Source organism: Pseudorca crassidens, chromosome 16 (assembly GCF_039906515.1).
Source record: "Pseudorca crassidens isolate mPseCra1 chromosome 16, mPseCra1.hap1, whole genome shotgun sequence".
Classification (NCBI taxonomy): Eukaryota; Metazoa; Chordata; class Mammalia; order Artiodactyla; family Delphinidae; genus Pseudorca; species Pseudorca crassidens.
This window is the reverse complement of record NC_090311.1, coordinates 46026892-46048398: the sequence shown is the minus strand read 5'-3', so window position 1 is coordinate 46048398 and position 21507 is coordinate 46026892. Positions and strand designations below refer to the sequence as shown.

Sequence of the window (21507 nt, the reverse complement as noted above, 5' to 3'; positions counted from 1 at the left end):
GCTCACAGTCAAAAAATACAAACAGCACAAGAGATGGCTCACAGGAGGGAAAGCAGCGGATAAAAGAAACAGGTGAATAATATCACAAAGGCTGGAGAAAAGAGATGACTCAAAGAGAAGCCATGAAATAGATGTGTTTAACATTATATAAAAAATAAAAGTACAGGAGAGATACATATAGAAGTTCACAAAGGAGAGATTAGATACAGTGGGGGGAAAGCACTATTCAAAGAGAAAATGGTTAAGAATATTACAAAATCCAGAAAACACACCATTCTAAAACTCATAGTCAAAAAAGAGATAATAATGGAAATTTTAAAATACTTAGAGCAGGATGATAATAAAGATACTTCATATCAAAACCTCTGGGATACAGCAAAAGCGATGCTTTGAGGGAAATTTATACTTACATCAGAAAAGAGGAAAGACTCAAGATTGATGAGCTAAGTGTAATTTAAAAGTAAGAAAAAAGGACCAAACAATAGACTCAAAGAAAGCAGAAGGAACAGTAAACTCAAAGAAAGTAATAAAGATAAAAACAGCTCTCAGTGAAAGAGAAGGCAAAAAACAATAGAGAAGCTAAATAAAGGAAAAGTTGATTCTTTGAAAAGACTAACAAAATAGACAAGTCTCTGGTAAAACCAATAAAATAAAAAGAGAAGGTCAGAAATAAATAATAATATGAATAAAAAGCTGACATAACTACAATAAAGTAGATGATAAAAGGATAACAAAAACACATCAACCACTTTATGGCAATAAATTTAAAAACAGATTAAAAACAGAAAAATTCTTAGAAAAATATAATTGACTAAAACTGATGTAAGAAGAAATAAAATTTCTGGATAGTCTTATAAATCTTAAACCAAAGTGATAATTTAAAGTCTTCCCACTCGGGGGAAAAACGGGGGATGTCAAGAACATTAAATTTTATAGACATGTTCTACCAAACATTCTAAGAAGTACTCATTTCAGTTGTATACAAAATAAATAAAGGGATATTCCCTCTTCTTCTATACTCCCTTATTTATTCTCTGAAGCCAGTGTAACTTTAATATCCAAACCAGACTAGGACATACAAAGAAAAACTACAGGCCCGGGCTTCCCTGGTGGCGCAGTGGTTGAGAGTCCGCCTGCTGATGCAGGGGACACGGGTTCATGCCCCGGTCCGGGAAGATCCCACATGCCATGGAGCGGCTGGGCCCGTGAGCCATGGCTGCTGAGGCTGCGCGTCCGGAGCCTGTGCTCCGCAAAGGGAGAGGCCACAGCAGTGAGAGGCCCACGTACCGAAAAAAAAAAAAAACAAAAAAACTACAGGCCCATTTAACTCATGCATATATATCCAAAAATCCTAAATGAAATACTAGCAAACAAATTCTAACAGAATATAAAAGAAATAATACACCCATGATCAATTCAGGTTTATCTAATAATGCAAAGTATTTTAATATTAGAAGATATCTAAATGTCATTTACTCATCAACAGCCTAAAGAATAAAAATAATAGGATCATTCTAATCATTAAAATCACTAAAATACATTCAAAAAATTCAACAGTCATTCATAATTTTAAAAAACTCATAGTAAAATGGAATTAGAAAAGAACTTAGCTTGACAAAAATCTACAAAAACATACAATATACATCATCCTAAATAGGTAAATGTTGGAAATGTTTTCTATCCTTTAAAATCAGGGTAAGGGGACTTCCCTGGCGGTCCAGTGGTTAAGAATCTGCCTTCCAATGCAGGGGACCCGGGTTCAATCCCTGGTCAGGGAACTGAGATCCCACATGTGCGGGGCAACTAAGCCCATGCGCTCTAGAGCCCGCGCGCCACAACTAGAGAGAAGCCCGCGTGCCGCAGCTAAGACCCGACGCAGCCAAAAATAAATAAATAAATATTTAAAAAATAAAACTAAAATAAAATCAGGGTTAAGGAGACGATAGGCAGTATTATCACTTCTATTCTTCATTCCACTAGAGGTTCTAGCCTGTCCAATAAGAAGGAAAAAAGAAAGGCTTACTCAAGTAAATAAAATTATCATTGTTTGTAGACAGTATGATTGTCTACATAGAAAACTCAAAAGAATCTACAATTAATAGAAATCATAAGAAACGGTCAAGGTAGCTTATATAAAATCAATATATAAAAGTCATCTTCATTTTACACAGCAATAAAATCACAATGTGAAATACACAACTTACAATAGAAACTTGCAATAAGTTTAACAAAAGACATGCAGAGCCATGCACAGATAATAATAAACTATACTTAAAGACATTGAAGAAGATCTAAATAAAGGAGAGGTATTTCAATATAATAAATAGGAAGGCGTCAGAAAGATTCAGTTTTCCCCAAATCGATTTCTAGATTCAATGCAACTCCGGTGAAATATTCAATGGGTGAACTTCTGTTTCTGATAACGGTAGAGTAGTTTAATTCAGACTATGCTTCCTACATAAGACATCTTTAAAAATCTGTCACATATGTTTTTTTAAATCTTCTTGAAAATCAAGAAAAGAGCTAACTGGATTAAGATCAGGAAGAGGATGAGAGTAAGCATAGCACTGGAGACACTTTTTCTCTGGAACTATCTAGTGATATTGAATAGGCAACCTAGAAGATGAGATGCAATTTGGAGTTTGCAGAGTTAGGCTTAACAAAAATTGGAGTCTAACACCACCAAGGGGGGGAAGCCTGGTAATCTACAATCCTCATTGGGTTAGGATCCAAAAAGACTGTACCACAGAAATGAGGAAAAAATATAAATAAACCAACCTCCACATGGACTGCAGCCCAGTTTCAGGCCATCTGGATGGCTCAGAAAATCTCAAGTCCTGAAATTGTATTAAGATGATCCTGGGTTGCTGGTGCCACTAGGACCTGGCAAGAAGTGAAAAATAAAGTCATCTATAGAGGAAAATAACATCTTTCTTGGCCTCAACTTATTTCCACAAATAATTTTTCTAGTACAATGTCCAGTACACAATTAAAGGAAACCAAGCACTCTAGGAGACAAGACAAAATGACAGAAACTAGCAGAAATAACAACAGAAACAGACACATGGGGTCTCTAGAGAATGGAATTCCCAAACACAGACTATAAAACAAGTATTTTTACTATGATCAAGAAGATAAAACCAAACTGAAAAACTTGGCAAGAAACTGAACTCTAAAAAGTGGCACAGCAAATTTGAAAAGGGACCAAACTAAAATTCTTGAATTGAAAAATAAATAACTGAAATAACCAGATTAATGGTTTTGATAGTATTTAAGACACAACTGCAGAAAAATTAGTAAAATGGATTACAGGTAAAAATGAATGAATGAATGAATGAATCAATCAATCCATGAATACACACATACACACAATCCCAAAAGAAGCACGGAAGAAAGAAAGAGAGAAAAACACAGGAGAGAAGAGACTGTGCGAAGAATACAGCAGGAATACAGTGAGAATACATTGAGAAAGTCTTACGTACATTTAACTGGAGTCCCTGAAAAGTGAGAAAATGGGACAGAAGCAATATGTGAAGAGATAATGGCTCAAAATTTTCCGAAAACAGGTGAAGGATTTAAATTCAAAGTTTTAAGTGTCCCAACAAACCCCAGGCAGGATCAATAAAAAGACATCTATGTAAACCTTACAAAGGTTTCCAGTCCATGCTACACGCCTGACTTGCCTGGGAAGGTTACTTGACACCTCTGACGCTCAGTTTTGTAAATACAAATTACAGCCTATTTCATAGAAACGGTAAAATGATTAAACGAGATAACACGGAAGGTGCTTAGCTTGTCGCCTGACACATACTTTCTGTAACTAGCTGTAAACGTTGGCTATTGTTGTTATTTATCATTAACACTTGCCGTACCAAGTTGAAATTCCGTGTTTACCGGGCTGCGCCAGTGACGAGAGCAAGTGGCCTTTTTGCACCCCAGCAGAGGGCACACAGTAGTTGGTGCAGGCATTCAAGAAGGGAGACTCCTCACCCCCAGTCCCTACGCCAGGCACTTGGCAGAGGACTTGGGGTGCAGGGGATCTTCGAGCTCCACGCCCACCCTTCGTGGCCCTGCCCACCCACGCACGACCACGCTCATTCCCAAGGGCCTGAAAAGCAGTTACCTAGCAGCGTGTACTGCCCCGTAACCCCAGCAGGAGGCCCGGCCACGCCCAGGAACGCGTTGGTCATCATGCCCTAGGGGCCGTACAGCTCAGTCGGCCTGTCAGTGGAGCACCGCAACTACCGCTTGGAGGGCCTGTTAGGTAGGCAGCTGAGCGCCAAAGGGCCACCCAGTTGAGTGCGCCCAGGTACACCGCAGCCTCTGAGCATCTGTGCCGGCTGTGCCCTCTGCCTAGACTTCCTTCATTCCTCAGACCTAGACCGAGTGCCACTTCCTCTGGAAAGTCGGCCCTAAGCCCCACAGCTGCAGGATGTTTTAGCATCTTCTTCTGGCTTCTGCTGCCTCAATATTAGAGCAGGAAGAAACATACACTGTGAGCCCACTGGGTGCTGGGTAGTAAATGCAAATTACCTGGATAGAAAATATTACATACCCTGCTTTACACATTGGGAAACTGAGAAGCAGGAATATTAAGTGACTTTTCCAAGGTACGTGGCTGAAAAATGGCAGAGAGTCTGTCCCTTGATCATCCATTCATGCAACAAACCTTCACTGAGCAAGTAATATGTGTTGGACACTCTTCCAGGTACTGGGGACACACTGGTGAACATGATACGTGTCCTTGAAGTGACTGTGTCATTGTTGACTGCTAACTGACAGCTGTGCCAAGGCTCTGACACAGGAGCATAATCATAGTGGGACCTGCCACTGGCCATAGTTGGAGGGGAGAGGACAGAGATCTGGAAAGGTTTACTTGCCTGAATTACATCTGAGTTGAGCTTTAAAGAATGAGGAGAAGCTAACCAGGTAAAGGAAGAAAGAGCACTCCAGGTAGGGGGACTAATATCTGCAAAGGCTGGAAGCATGAACAAATGACCTATGTATTTGTTGAACTGATGGGAAGATGAGGCTAGAGAGGTGGACAGGGGCCAGATCCTGCAGGGCTATGTAGTATTAGACAGGGGAAATAAACTGTGGCTGCTGTGAGTAGAACAGATTAGAGGGGGCCAAGAATGGAAGCAGGGAGACAAGGGATGGTTGTGGTGGTCCAGGGGAGAGATGATAGTAGCTTGGACCAGGACAGCCTTAAAGGGGTAGTGGATTAAAGTAAAAGTAACAGTACTCCCTAAGAGGATGGAGATGGGAGGCGAGGTTCAGGGGGCTGTGCTCCAGATCCAGTGTCTGGCTAGAAAACCCTAGAGTTTACAAAAACACTGTTTGAACTAATAAAAAAAATCAGCACAGTTTAACTATACAAAATCAACACACAGGACTTCCCTGGTGGCACAGTGGTTAAGAATCCGTCTGCCAATGCAGGGGACACGGGTTCAAGTCCTGGTCCGGGAAGATCCCACATGCTGCGGAGCAACTAAGCCCGTGCACGACAACTACTGAGCCTGCGTGCCTACAGGCCGTGCTCCACAACAAAGAGTAGCCCCCGCTCGCCACAACTAAAGCCCACGCGCAGCAACGAAGACCCAATGCAGCCAAAAAGTAATTAATTAATTTAAAAATATCAACACACAAAAATCAATTGTAATTCTGTAACTAACAATGAACCATCTCAAAAGGAAGTTAACAATTCCATTTACAATAGCATCTAAAAGAACAAAACACATATGAACAGATCTAACCAAGGAGGTGCAAATCTTATACACTGAAAACTACAAAAATTGCTAAAAGAAATCAAAGAAAACCTAAGTAAATGGAAAAATATACCATGTGCATGGATTGAAAGACTTAATATTGTTAGATGACAATACTTCCCAAAGCAGTATACAGATTCAATGCAATTCCTATCAAAATCTCAATGGTGGTGTTTTTGCAGAAATGGAAAAACTCATCCTAAAATTCATAGGTAATTTCAAGGGACTGAGACTAGCCCAAACAATCTCAAGAAAGAACAAAGTTGGAGGTATCACACTTGCTGATTTCATAACTTACTCAAAGTTATAGTAATCAAAATAGTGTGGTACTGTCATAAGGATAAGTATATAGACCAATGGAATAGAATCGAGAGTCTAGAAGTAAACCATCACCTTTATAGTCAATTGACTTTTGTCGTGAGAGTCAGGACTGCTCGATGCATTAAGAACATTCTCTTTAACAATTTGTCCTGGGGAAAGTGGATATCTACATGAATATCTTTTGAATGAAGTTAGACCCTTATACCATATATAAAAATTAACTCGAAATTGATCAGAGGTCTAAATTTAGAAACTAAAAAACTCTTAGAAGGAAACATAGGGGCAATTCTGAATGACCTTAGATTTGGCAAGTATGTCTTGAACACCAAAAGCATAGGCAACAAAACAAAAATCAGAACAACTGAAATTCATTACAGTTAAAAACTTTTGTGCATCGAAGGACACTACTAAAAAAGTGAAAAGACAATCTATAGAATGGGAGAAAAGATTTGCAGATCATATATCTGCAGTCAGGACCTCTCATTGTCATTGGGATGCTTAATAGGCATCTCGGACCAATATGTCCAAAATATCTAAACCAGACTCCTAATACTCACCAGTCCCTCCTGCATTTTTTCCATCTCGGTTCATAGCAGTGCCATTCTTTCACTTACTCAAGCCAAAAACCTTGCAGGCATCTTTCTCTACTCTCTTTCCCTCACACACCCCATCTAGTCTAGCAGCACATTCTGTTGGCTCTATCTTCAAAGTATCCCGACAGAATTCAACCATGCCTTAACCTCCCTGCCACCACCCTCAGTCTCTTTGTCCAAGCCACCGTCAGTCATCTCTTGCTTGGATCACCGCCCTGGCTTTCTCACTGAGCCCCCTGCGACCACCTTGTCCCCTGCAGTATGTTCTCAAAGCCAGGTGATGCCATTAAACCTGAGTCAGAGCATGGCCCTTGCCTCCGAGAACATTCTGGTTGCTCCTACAGTGGCCTGCCAGGCTCCTGATGACTTCTCTGACCTCATCTCCCCCTGTTGCTACTTATCTTCTCGGACCAGGGCTCGAACCCATGTCCCCTGCATTGGCAGGCAGATTCTTAACCACTGCGCCACCAGGGAAGTCCCTGGTCTTTTCTCTTTCCTCTCTCAGCCTTCAGGTCTTTCTCAAAAGTCACCTTCACAGACAGGTCTTCCTTGAGCATCTCCACTGACAATGTCGACACTTCCCTCAGTCTCCCTCTTCCTTATCTCCCTTCCCTCCTCTTTTATTTCTTCCTAGCGCTCATTGGTATCCAACATAACATATATTTCACCTATTTCTCTTGTTATCCTTCTCTCCTACCGGGATGAATGCTTCAGGGGCTCAGGGATTCTTGTCTGTTCTGTTCTCTGCTCTGTTCCAGAGTCTGGAACTGTGCCTGGCATATCTGAAGGACTGAAAAATACTAGTTAAAATGAACCTGCGTGGAGCGAACGCTGGAACCACAGAAGGTGAGACTGGAAGAAGCAAGGAAAGTCAGAACCAGGCAGACCACAGGACATGGGCAGTGGTCCCTCTGAGGGCTGCAACGGTAGCAGAGAATCTGGAGGTACAGAAGGCAAGTGAGATGAGGAGTTCAAGAAGAAAATAGCTAATAGGCACCAAACTGTTAGCAGGAGTTATCTCTAGAAAAAGATAAATCCATGGTTGATGAAGGACATAGAGTGTTCCCAAAGACCTGTGATGGGAGGGGAAGTTGGCCCAGTAACTTTGGGGGGCAACCTGGCAGTGTCTTAAAATTTAACTGTATACTGTAGAATCCAGCTACTCCATTTCTCAGTTTCATAAATATATAAAAACTCGCACATGTACATGGAAACATGCCCATGAAGATTTTCTGCATTCCTTGGTCATCTTGAAAAATTGGAAACGACCGGAAAAAGGAATGACTGGATATATCGCAGTACATCTGTCACATGAAACGCAACACGGCAGATCTGTGTGTACTGATGGGGCTGGATTGCCACAGCCATTGTGTTAAAGGAATAAAGCATATTCCGGAATTTTATGCACACTATGATCTCACTTCCACTGAAAAAGACAAAAGGGGGGGGAGGGGAAGAATTATAGGCGATTTTTAAATCTGTGTCCTTTTCTGTAATTTTTAAGGTTTTTAAGAACTCATCAGTCTGCATTACATTTATAATCTGATAAAGTTTTAGAGTTTAAAATATGTTTTTACCAGCACAAGTGTTTTAAGAAGCAAGAAAGGAGATAGATCAGAGCATGAATCTGCTGGAAGGGTGGGGGAGAACTGGGTGAGCCACTGAATGTGCTAATGGGTCTTCGCCTCTGACGATGCAAGTTCAGGAGAAGGTGGGCAGAGGCTCCAACTGCAGGAGGTAGAGGAGTGGTAGAGATGAGGAAATAAAGAGCCCAGGCAGCTCTTCCCACAGTAGGGGAGGGGAAGGCGTATTTTAAGAGGATCAAGGGGAGAATTTTTATGATTGAAGGAGACTTGAGTATTGCAAGGTATCAGCAGGTGGTTGATTTTTAAAGTTAGCTTTGTATCTCCCTGAATGGTAGTTCATATAATACTGGCAGCCAACATTTACTGAGGGCTGGTGACAAATGCCGGGGTGTTAACAGAAGCAAAGCAGGGAGCATCTGCTCCCCTTTCTCTGTTCAACACTCCCCCCATCATTTTAGACCCAACTAACATCACACCAAGCACAGAGTGGTGCATTTGCAGGCTCTCATTTGTAAAATCTGCCTCTGAGTTCTGTGCATTTCTTTAAAAATCATAGCCCTTTTATCATTTCCCGAAACCCTGCTGGCTTTGGAAATATGCCTGATCTCTCCTGAATTTACCATGCCTTAAGCAATCTGAAAAGTTTATTTCTTTCTTTATTACCCATGAATTATAATAGCTTAGCAAAAGTGTCCTGACTATGGCCTCAATACTGATGAAATTAAACTAACTAATGCTGAACAAGAAGTGTTAATTTCCCTCACCATGGTTGTGCCTTGCCTGCTGTACTTAAGTCTGCCAAATGACCTGCTAAAAAGGAAAAGCCTCATAAGAATAGAATCCATCCTTATTTAGCTAAGTTGTTCTGTGTACCATGCCCCTGTCCCTAGCTATGCATTAGCTACACACGTTAATAGTCATTGGCTTTGCATCTGTGCCGAGCAGAGGAGGGAGAGATGCCTGTCTGTTTGCCTTGACTTCCTAACCAGGAACATGTAAATCATTTGCAGGTGGCACACGATTCCACCAGTACTGAGAAGAGGGAGGCTTCTCCATAACCCTCCAGTTCACCCAGATCCCCCTTGAAGAATGAGATGCCACTTCAAAGAGTCAGGTTTTCTGCGGGTGGCCTTACAGCTTCTGGTTGATTTATGCTGGAGTTTAGCCACTGCCTTTGCAAAGACTTTGTTGCATGGAGTATATTTATCTGACCTTTCTTTGAGTAGACAACCCATAGCAGCTCATAGGAAAAAAATGTGTCCTCCATATAGAGAGGTGGCATTTGGATGAGCTGCAGGAATTCTGGTGCTTCTCCGAGTTTGATCCCTTAAGCCTGCACTGGCCGCCCTGCAGCTGGGCTCAACACATCCTGGAGTGGTGAGAAGGGGACAGGCATCCTGAGGATGAGTAGATGAAGTAGACTCAGAGGTGGCTTATCGCTTTGATAAGACTCAGATTTACGTCACTCGGGGTCCAAAAGAATCGTTGGAGGTGCCCAGCGCCATTAGGAGCTTGTTTATTCAACAAGCTGTATTAACACCAGGCCCAGGGTGGGGCGGGGGGGAGGATGGACTGTGGTCAGTGAAGGAGACACGGGGCTTTGTAAGGCAAAATGAGGACTGACATGGTATGATGAGGAGGATTTCTTCCTGTGGGACGTCATTTGCTCAGATGTTGAGGCATATTCCCATTTTTGGCACTGCCGCCACCTCCATAGGGTGGGTTATTCGGTGGATTAAACCCTATTTCTTAGGTAAACCTTGCCACGAAATAGTGCTGCTGTTCTCATAAAACAAACTCCAAACGCAGATGTTACATGAGGCTTGGTGAGATGTGCTCTGCAGGGAAAGGGCCATAGCAGGTTGTGGGGTACACACCTTCCCGGGTCTCCTTCTACAGAGCCCCTCCTCCCTTACACTCCCGGTCACAGGGACCGGCCCCAGGTGGAATCTTCACCCCTTCTCTCCAGAACCCCCAGGATTTAGAGAGCTGGTATTATGTGTTATCAGAATAGAGGTAGCACCTTGCCCCCAGAGGTGGGGTGTAAGGTGGGCACGGAGAAGCTGTTTTGTTCCTGATTTCTCCCAATCAAATTGAAGTACATGTCCCAGGAGCGTCTTCAGACAATGCAACGCCAAGGTCATGGAGGCCAAATCGCCTCCTACCTACCAGCTTGCAGCTTTTCCCTCTCTGGCTATAACTCCCCTCTCCAGAGGGGGCGCTGCTGGGGGAGTATCTGATCCCCAGAATTCTCTGCCCACAAACTGCCTTCATGCCTCCCCGGACGATTCACTGGCCATTCCAAACTGGGTGGACTGCTTCATTTAAACAAGTCACTGGTCCAAACTGAGTGCCTTCCTCTAAAGATGTTTAAGAACAAGACACTTAAATAGGATACAATAACATAAATATGCCAGAGAAAAAGATGCCGGTGTTCTGTAGAGAGAGGTGTTAGCAGCAGTCACAGGGACAATTAGGGCCACCACTGGGTACCCAGGGAGCACTATCTTGTTAATGGAGATCCTCGCTGAGTTGCTTTTTGAAGTTCCTTTCCAGAAGTGAAATTAAAATCACGCAATTAAAATGTTCACAGTTGGGGCTGGATGTTCTTGAACTGATTGAAAGAGAAGAAGTGGACATGGCAACATTTTGAAACAGCAATTGTCTCTGTAATTAAATGCAATTAACTGACATAGCTGTCTGCTTTTCTCCACATAGGACTGATTGAAATGCTAAGACTTTAAAAAACATGCCCACCATCTGATTTCTCTTTCCATTCTAACCACAATTCTCACCAACGAATGAAGACTGCCAAAGGTGGTGATTTAGTGAACCAACCCTAACACTGAGGCTATAGGGTGAACATATCAGGAAACGTGGGGAGAAATGTGTTGGAGAAAACAGAGCTCCAGGCTGTCCCATGCACATCATTTCTCCTAAACCCATGTAGCCTTGCATTTCCACAATAGAGAATAAATCTAACAATTTTCCCATAGCTGATCTCTAGGAAAGGAGCTGTTGAATGTAAGTAATAACCAAAATGCAGATTCCAAAGGGGAGAATAAAAATTTAGTCCATTAGCTTTAAAAAAATTTTTTTCCCTGATTTTTATAGAAAATCTAGAATATGCTAAAAGAATTTTTTTAAGTTTCTCATAATCTCACCACAGAGGGATAATCACTGGATATTTTCTTTTTTCCTAATATATACACATGAATTGCACTGAATACATATTTTTATTTATTGATTGATTGATTTAGGCTGCACTGGATCTTCATTGCTGTGCGCGGGCTTTCTCTAGCTGCAGTGAGCAAGGGCTACTCTTCATTGAGGTGCACATGCTTCTCATTACAGTGACTTCTCTTGTGGCAGAGCACGGGCTCTAGGAGTACAAGCTCAGTAGTTGTGGCGCGTGGGCTCTAGAGCGCACTGGCTTTGGTAGTTGTATCGCACGGGCTTAGTTGCTCCGCAGCACATGGGATCTTCCCAGACCAGGGATCAAACCCGTGTCGCCTGCATTGGCAGGTGGATTCTTAACCACTGGACCACCAGGGAAGTTCCTGAATACACATTTTAATATATATTATACATGTACCCTGATTTTTTGCTTATATTACAAATATTTTTCTTGCTATTAAAAATTTATAAACATTTTTGAAATGTCCGAATAAAATCTCATCATATGCATTTGCCACCATTTACTTGACCATCTTCTTATTATTGGGCATGTAAGTTATTCACAGTATTTTGCTATTATAATAGTACAGAAAGGAATATCTTGTTGCAAAAGCCTGCCTTGTTGCAAAAGTCTGTATTTCTGATTTTTTCCTTAGGGAGCTTTCTTATAAGTGCAATTTCCTGGGCCAGAGATTAGAATCATTTTTTAATTCTAATTTTTGTGAGGCATTTGAGGCTTTTGGTATGTACTTCCAAACTGCCCTCTAGAAAGGTGACCAGTTTATATTTCCATCATCAGGGTAAGACTTTACCTAATTCTGTAAATCCCCTCCAACACTGAGCATCACCTCTATAAGAAAGGCTCAAAACTATTCCTAGAGAAAGCTCATATTTTCACTGATCATATGGCTCTGGGGCAAATCACAACCAAAACAAAAATTTTTCAGGTCTCTGGCTGTGCTTCCCAGCAAAGGGGAGGACACATCGGGGCCAGTACCAGGTGGGCACCCACCAGGGATGTTGAGTTACAGCCATGAACAACTGGAGAGCAGACCAGTCGCTGCCATCCATGAAGACACCTGCATATCAGGTTCATCTGTCCCCGTGGCACCCACATCCTTCCCCATCTTTTCCAGCTGTGTTGGCTAAAGATGGACACCAGGCCATCCTAGAGAAGATAGAAGACTGGAATGTGGTGGAACTCGTGGTGAATGGAGAAGTTGTCTTCCACTGCAACATCAAAGGCTTGGAGTTTGGGAAGCCCTTCCCACCAGCATTTTGCCTTCTCTGGGGCATTTCCATTTCTAGTTGAAGTGGTCGATGTGTCCTGCCCATATTCAAATTGGGTTTCTTTCTGAGTTTTAAATTCTTACTCAAAGCCCCATGCTCTATGGCACATGAATGAGCGCATCCTAAACCATACACAGTAAAGTGCTTGATGCTCTGGGCTTCTTCCCAGAACGCTGGAAACAGAAGAGGGATGGAAAGAAAATGAAGTTTTAGCTCTAGACGTCAAATGGGACTGTGCAAATTTAGGGAGAATAGGTTGTTTAGTAGTTTTTCATTTTAATAATGTGTGTTTTATTATTATTTACCTTGAAAATGGTTTTTGTTCTGTTTGATTATTCTATCTAGGCTAGCTAAGACGATCAGAGTTGATATGCCGGCAGTGTATGGCATCATCAGCTACGTTCTATGGATTTCTTTGCCTCAGAGAGCTTCTGGCTCAGCAGGCTGGCATCATGCATGCCTCACTGTATGCTCAATGTAAAAGCTTTCCCAATCCACTAATACTCTACAAAGGCTGGGACCTTTGGAAATGCTCTCCTAGTGGAAGCCGTATGTTTGTCTTATATAACGTGACATGGTATATAAAGCTGGCTAAAAGAAAATTATACCTATTTCCCCAGGAGGCGATGGTAAACTAGACCCACGGTGCAAAGAGGCCAGGAGAGCTGTACTAAATGCCTACTGATCTCTTCATTGGAACAGGCATCTGAAGTCAGCAGAAGAGCAGGTGCCTCCCGCCATTCTGCAGTACAAGCAAAAGCGGCCATTCCGGGCCGTGGATGCTGGGCTCAGGCAAGGCAACGCACCCTGTCCTTCAGCCTGCACAGCCAGGTTTCTCACCTGGCTGCAAGGAAACGGGGCCCGCAAAAGTAATAAAACCACACCATCTGCAGCATCTCTCAATCTCACCCCATAGGGAGAGCCCTCCAATATCAGGTACACATTGAGCTTGAAGGAAATAAAATGCAATCTAATAACAAAGCGCCATCCCTTGCTAATAACGCAAAGTTGCCAGAAGCATCAGAGATTCCACTGTATAGCAGTGAAGAGCTAGGAAGAGGTAGAATTAAGGATAAGGCAGGAGGGGGGTGGTGGGAGGGAGAATAGTGGGCTTTGAAAATATGAACCAGGAGTTAATGTCAGTATTTGGAAACCTGTCTATTCTTACAGGTTTACTTCTTGCTCCCAACAGAATAATATTTAACATTGTAATATATAATTACCTAACGACAAATCTTCATTTATTTTCTTTCAAATAAATCTTTATTTATTTTCCAGATCACAAGAAAATGATCTGCATTCTTTTGCATTAGCCAATCCAACAGGCTGGTCTGACGAGGGCCCGAAAGAGGCCGGGACAGAAGGGGAAAGTGGCTCCCTGTCTCACTTGGAGGAAAACACAGCCAGCGGTGTTTAAAAAGTGTTTTAGCTGTGGTCAGTGTCAACCTCAGCCATGTCAAAATGACGTTCATTTTCTTTTCAGGATCTTTGCACCGAACTGTAGCATGCATTCTTAGCTGTAGAGTAAAGGAGAGGGGAGAAATGCAGGTATTGATCTAATGATGTTAACTGTGAGGTCATGGTAAGAAGGCATCACAGAAGAAAGCTGGATTCCTTCACAGAAGACTCCGGGCGCTGTGTTGAAACAGAACGGCTTGCAGGGCCTGTGACAGGCAGCGGCTGGCTCTGGGTGCACAGCCTGCAGGGATGCGGGGCCACCCTGCTCCCTGCAGCCTCACTGCACCTGGGGAGCCATCCTTCCCTTTGCTCCAGGGAACCTCAAACCCCCCTGCGCCCCAGAACTGCAAAGGCATCTGGTGCTCCATGAAACCACTTAGCCAAGTTCTTTCCCGCACGTGATGAAATAGGGGATAGAATTTTCATTTTCAGCCCAAGTTCCACTTTATCAGATTTCATTCAGAGATTACGAATCACTTAGGATGTTGGAAATATTTAATCATCTTTGCTGAGAACCTGAGGCTAAAAACAAATCTTCTTCCCGGTGTCTGGTGCCGGTTTTCACACATTTTTAGTAACCCTGGATTTAGTCCCTTTTTCTCAAAGATCAGTTTAAGTTATTATTTGCTTTCGTACAAACATATCACTACAAAAGAAGTACATTTTCATTACAGTAAAATGAAAAAATACATAAATTTGATAACATTTTGGTTTATTTCAGTTGGGGTTTCTTCCATGTATATCTGAATGTTCATTAAGAGCTAGACATACATAGAAATGGATTTCACCAATTTGGGATCATGCCGTATGTATCCAATTACGTATCTTTTTTTTAAACTTAACCTTTTATGTTGAACCTCTTCCCATGTGACCAAAACATTTGCTGACTGTCTAAGCATTCTATCTTGAACCAGGGAAATTTCTTCCTGCTTGAATGGTGCTTCCTACTTACATTGACAAAAGCTTTTCTGCTGGGATATACAACTGCAGGCTTTCCCATCTACATTTGGTGCGGTAACTTCAGCTCCTCAGGCTCCAGGACCCCAATGTTAACCGGTACAAAGGGTCCACCCTGCAGCCACCTTGCCCTCCTCTGACACACCCTCCACCCTGGCCTGTATTTTGTCTCAGAACAGCGCCCCCATACACCCAACCTGCTCTCCTTTCCCCGACGGCCAGAGCAGAAGGGCTGGTAAGGGGAGGTTGCACACGGTTCTAAGAAAAAACCAAGTGCAGAAAGCTTCTGGGAGATCCTGTGCCCAGGGTGCTGTGTTCCAAGTTAGATCAGGATGAAATGATGTATGAATCAGCACTACTGGAAAAAGCCCCAGGGTTACCTCTGGGCTATAGGCTTGGAGAGGTGGGTGGAGTGAGTGGAGGGAGGAGGCCTACAGGACTCTCATTTCTTCCTTTTTGTAAATGTTCTCATTGGTGGAATTGATTTTTACTTTGCATATGAGTGTGAGTGTGTGTGTGTGTGTGTGTGTGTGTGTGTGTGTTTGTGTGTGTGTGTGTCCGGGAGGGGGGTATTTTTCAAATAAACATTTAAAATAAAATCAAGAATTCGGCATAGAGGTCATCTGTCTATATAACCTAGCTCTTCTCTGTCATTGATTAAGAAGAGCTTTGTCTTTGGAAATGTAATCATTTTTTGGTCTACAGAAACATGCCCTCATCCTTCTCCTCTGCTTCCCTCTGTCTTACGTCTTCTTAAAAAGATATCTCCCTGGGGCTTCCCTGGTGGCGCAGTGGTTGAGAGTCCTCCTGCCGATGCAGGGGACACGGGTTCGTGCCCCGGTCCGGGAAGATCCCACATGCTGCGGAGCAGCTGGGAGGCCCGCGTACCGCAAAAAAAAAAAAAAAAAAGGAAATATAAATGGTCCTTAACAAGGAAAAGATGTTTAACCTCACTCATAATAAGATCAATGCAAATCAAAAATGAGATATTAAATCAAAAAAATGAGATAGCATTCCATGTTGGCAAGGATGTGGGAAATAGACACTCATGCGTTGCTGGCAGCAGTGTAAATTGATAAAATGTCTGCAGAGGTATCTGGCAATATTTGTCAAAAATTTAAACCATATATCTTTTTTTTTTTTTTTTGCGGTACACGGGCCTCTCACTGTTGCGGCCTCTCCCATTGCAGAGCACAGGCTCCGGACGCGCAGGCTCAGCGGCCATGGCTCACGGGCCCAGCCGCTCCGCGGCATGTGGGATTCTCCCGGACCGGGGCACGAACCCATGTCCTCTGCATCGGCAAGCGGACTCTCAACCACTGCACCACCAGGGAAGCCCAAACCATATATCTTTTGATTCAATAGATTCCTCTTATCCTGAAGATATACATCTGCAAATACAAATTTCTACATGTACAAAAATTCTTTACAGCATGTCTCGTAATAAGAAAAGATTGGAAGCTGCCTCATATCCACTAACAAGGGATCGGTTAAATAAACCACAGTTCATTCAAGCAGTGGAAACCTGTGCATCCTGTAAAAAGACCGAGAGATATTTTTGGAGCACTGTTATGAAACAGTCACCAAGATATATTATTTAAGTACAAAGAAGCATGAAAAATATGACTCAGAAAAGTACATACTATTACAATTTGTGAAAAAAAAGAGAAAGAATATATGTATATACATTGAATCTGCATAAAATTCCAAGAAACACGCTTGGGGTAGCAGAGGGACAGCAGTGAGAGGGAGACTGCTTCACTAGACACCCTTTTTACCTTTTAAATTTGTATTTAAATTTAAATTTGTATATATTTTATTATATAATAACATTAAATAAAAATCACATAAATAACATTTTAAAAATAAAGCAGTCAGGTTTAGACTGACAGAGAAACCAGATCACAGCAGAGCAGAGGGCTGTTGACAACACAAGAAACAAGAATCACCTGAAAGACTCTCTGAACTAAAGAGAGAATTCAGTATATGGAGGAAGATCCAAAAATTAGTTACCTCAAGAGATGGTGCTGGGACAACAGGACAGCACAAGCAAAAGAATGAAGTTTGATCCTGACTTCACACTGTATACAAAAATAACTCAAAATAGATGAAAGACACATATGTAAGAGCCAAAAACTATAAAACTCTTAGAAGAAAACACATGACCCTGGATAAGGCAATGGTTTCTTAGCTATGACACCAAAAACACGTATCTAGAATACATACAGAATTCTTACAATTCAATAATAAAAGAAACCAAGTAACCCAATTTTAAAATGGAGAAAGGATCTAAATAGACACCTCTTCAAAGATATACAAATGGCTGACACAAGCATATGAAAAGATGCTCAACACCATTAGTCATCAGGGAAATGGAAATCAAAACTACAGTGAAGTATCATTCACACGCATTAGGGTGGCTATTATCAAAAAGTCAACAAGTTTCGGTAAGGATATAGAGAAATCAGAACCCTCATACCCTGTTGGTGGGAAAGTAAAGTGGTGCAGCTACTTTGGAAAACAGTTCCTAAAAAATTAAAACGCAGAGTTACCCAGCAATTCCTCTCCCAAGAGCAATGAAAACATATGTTGACAAAAAAGTTGCACATGAATATTCATAACATTTACTCAAAATAGCCAAAAGTTGGAAACAACCCAAATGTCCATCAACTGATAAGTGGATAAACAAAATGTGATGTATCCATACAATGGAATATTGTTTGGTCATAAAAAGGAATGAAGTACTGGTACATGCTACAACTTGGAAGAAACTTCAAAACATTTATGCTAAGTGAAGTAAGCCAATTATAAAATACCACATATTATATGATTCAATTTGTATGAAATGTCCAAATAAGCAAATAGAGATAGAAAGCAGGTTAATGGTTGCATCGGACTCGGGGGGCTAAGTGGGTGGAGAATTGAAGGGCTGATAGACTATGGGGTTTCTTTTTGACATGATGAAAATGTCCTGTAATTGATTGTGGTGATGGCTATACAAGTCCGTGAATATACCAAAAACAATTGAATTGTACACTTTAAAATGAGTGAATTGTATGACATGTGAATTATACATATATAAAAACGTTACCAACAAAAGTCAGTTACCTCCTCTCTCCGAACTATTTGAACAACTTTAAAAAGAATGAGATACTATCTATATCTATCTATAGGTGCTGGTTTTGTAAAGATGTCCACATCATATACATGTGAACAATTGTGCGGTCTGTGTATAGTGTGTGTACACATTTGCACAAGTAAAAATATGTCAGGAATCTTGCCCAGGGTCACCTGCGATCAAGGCACATAGATAGGAGGGGAACTTTCCTTTTTACTTTATATACTTCTATGTTATTTGATTTTTTAAAAATGAGTACTTGCTGTTTTATTAGTATACGATAAAAAATAAGAAAAGGCAAAAACTGAGCTCCTTTACTGACATCTATCAATTATTGAGCCCTTGCTAACTGCCATATACTGTTCTGACCTCCTGATGTACCTGATCTCATCTCATCCTCAAAAGACTCTTATACAGCCCTTCACAGTATTTTCTCTTACTGGGGGGGAAGACTGAGTCTCAGAGGAGGTGAGGGACTCAACCAGGCTCTCTCACACAGCTGAGAGGTGGCTGAGTCTGGAAGCTGAACCCTCCTCTATGGGCTAAACCCTCATCCTAAGCCTAAGCATTCCAGCTCCAGCCCCTCCCATTGTTGGAATGAGACTCGAGCTATTTTTGTAATTTTCCCCAAACCGACCTCCTTTGAGTCTACTTCAACAACAATGGATGACAACAATAATCTAGTTAAAGTGTCATATAAAATAAACCAGGTTTGTGCAACGAATTTCAAAGTCCACCAAAATTAAGTAAGAGCCTAAATAACACCAAAGGAGGCTCAGAGCAGCCGGTGATCTGGCTCCAAGGCTTGACTGATTCTCGTCTTTAAAATGTTCCAGTCGTTTAAATATTCATTAGGAATTCAGTGTCACTGGGGAAATGGGTTAAATGAACTAAAGACCACAATTTACAACGGGAAAATATCCCAAACTACTTGTTGATTACTGTACTTCCTGAAGTGAGGAGGGGGCTGGCACTAATGCCAGGCAGCACAGTGGCATTTGAATAGGGTATGCCTTCCTGGGAACTGTCCTGAGAGATACATCTATTTTCCCTGGTTTTGAAAAATGCTTCCAAAACATCTAATCATGTCTCAGTAGTTTCTTGTAGAAATAAAAAAAAAAAACAAAAAACAAAACTAGCGTGGTGTTTTTAACTGTCTTAAAACTTTTCTCAATTTGCTACAAGCATTAGCACTTTATAACAAGGGTCCTAGTATTACTTGTTTGTTTGTTTATAACTGCGAAGGTATTTACAAGTGTTTCTAAATGTATTTCTGTACCAGCGCCCACATATTGGCTCACCCCATGATTCTGTCCATGGTCCTCTTCTCCCTTCACTCTCTAAGGTCACATCCACAGCTTCAGCTATAATTGCCCAACACCTTTCCCAGTCCTGATTTCTTTGCTAAGTGCCACATGCCAAATCCCAGTGGTCTAGTCAGGAAATTTTACCTTCAAATGTCTTAAGCCAAATACAGTTGGCTTAAGAAAATAGGAAGTACATTGGTTCGTCTAACTGAAATCTATATACAGCTTCAAGCTTTGTGGGATACAAGTGCTCAATCAGTGACAGCAGACTCTGTCTCCATCTCTTGGAATTGGCTTCATTCTCATGCAAGCGGACCCAAGCTGCTTCAGGCTGACCTTTCACTAGCGTAGCAGCCCTAGCAGGAAGAAAATTTTACCTTCCCAAATGCGCCAGGAAAAGCCCCAGGGCTTGACTCTCATTGGCTCAGGTGGAGTCCTGTGTCCATTTCTGAATCAATCACTGTGACTTGGGTTGGTCATGCTCACTTCTGGAACTGAGAGGAGGGGGACTCAATCCTATTGGAACCAAAAGGACTGTGTGGGAGAGAGGTTAGTTTCCCAAAAGGAAAATAGAGGATCTGTTTCCAGAATAAATAGAAGCTGAGTAGCTAAAACAAAAACAAAAACAAATAGTTGTCCCACATCTCCTGAACATCTCCAACGGGATGTCCATAGACAACCTGCAGTAAACCTAACACATCTGCTCCCCAACTCTATCTCTCCAACTGTATTCCTCTCGATAATTAAGGTTATGATCAATAACCTACTTAATTTGGAAACTTGGAGACAGCCAATTACCCTTTTAACATCTTCACTTGTTTCTGCTCCTGAAACGCCGCTAATCTGTCCTTTCCTCAACAATGCCAGTGCTTCTGCCCTAGTTTGGGATTTCAACATCTCTTGCCTAGACTATTTCACTAGATTCTTATCTTGTTATTCTGTCTCCATTATCTCCTCCTGAAAACCACTCTCCATTGCTGCTGAAATAATCTTTCTAAAGTATAAATCAGACCCTGTTTCTTCCCTGTGCATGTTTTGTGGGATTTTTTTTGGCTGTCCATCATCATGGTGTGCTTGGGGGTCTCTCTGCCTATGGGCCCTGGTGGAAGCCGAGTGTTGACATGGGCAAGGAACTCACACTTGGGCAGTTGGCTGCACCTTCCCCAGACCTTGACTCTAGAGCTCTGGGCACAAGGCTGAAGAGAGAACGGATAAGGTGTTCTGTGCCTCCAGCTGCGGCAGCTAGCCCAGTTTCTGGAGTCATCCAGGCAGTCATGCCAACCACAGCATCCAGCATCCAATGAGGCATGTGGTGCGGGCTGCCATTTCAGCAGCCACAGCCATGGGGTCCTCCCAGGCCTGTTTTGTTGTGTGACTTGAGGTGCTCCTCTGGCTCCCCTTGTCCCTGTTTTTTCTTTCTTCTTTATAAATTTATTTTTTAATTCATTTTTGGCTGTGTTGGGTCTTTGTTGCTGTGCACGAGCTTTCTCTAGTTGCCGTGAGCAGGGGCTACTCTTCGTTGTGGTGTGTGGGCTTCTCATTGCGGTGGCTTCTCTTGTTGCAGAGCACAGGCTCTAGGTGTGCGGGCTTCAGTAGTTGCAGCACGCAGGCTCAGTAGTTGTGGCTCACTGGCTCTAGAGCGCAGGCTCAGTAGTTGTGGCACACAGGCTTAGTTGCTCCGCGGCATGTGGGATCTTCCCGGACAAGGGCTCGAACCCGTGTCCCCTGCATTGGCAGGTGGATTCTTAACCACTGTGCCACCAGGGAAGTCCCCTTGTCCCTGTTTTTAGTCCAGCCTGCGTTCCCAGACTTCCTGGCAATTCTTTGAGCTCCCTGGCTTCCCCTCTCACATTTTCTTTTGAATCTGTCTCAGCCAGAGTCAGCTCTGTGGCTCACAGCTTGAACCCGGACTGAAACATCCCTACATGGCTT

General features: G+C 42.3%; 1 protein-coding gene across 1 annotated transcript; it reads left to right on the top strand.

The window, feature by feature from the left end:
- The first annotated feature begins 3759 nt into the window (after positions 1-3759).
- C16H10orf53 (chromosome 16 C10orf53 homolog) lies at positions 3760-13420 on the top strand. Its single transcript, XM_067708891.1, is given in 4 exon segments — positions 3760-3784; positions 4106-4264; positions 12582-12700; positions 13355-13420. Coding segments are annotated over 4 exon segments (369 nt in total).
- Positions 13421-21507: the final 8087 nt, after the last annotated feature.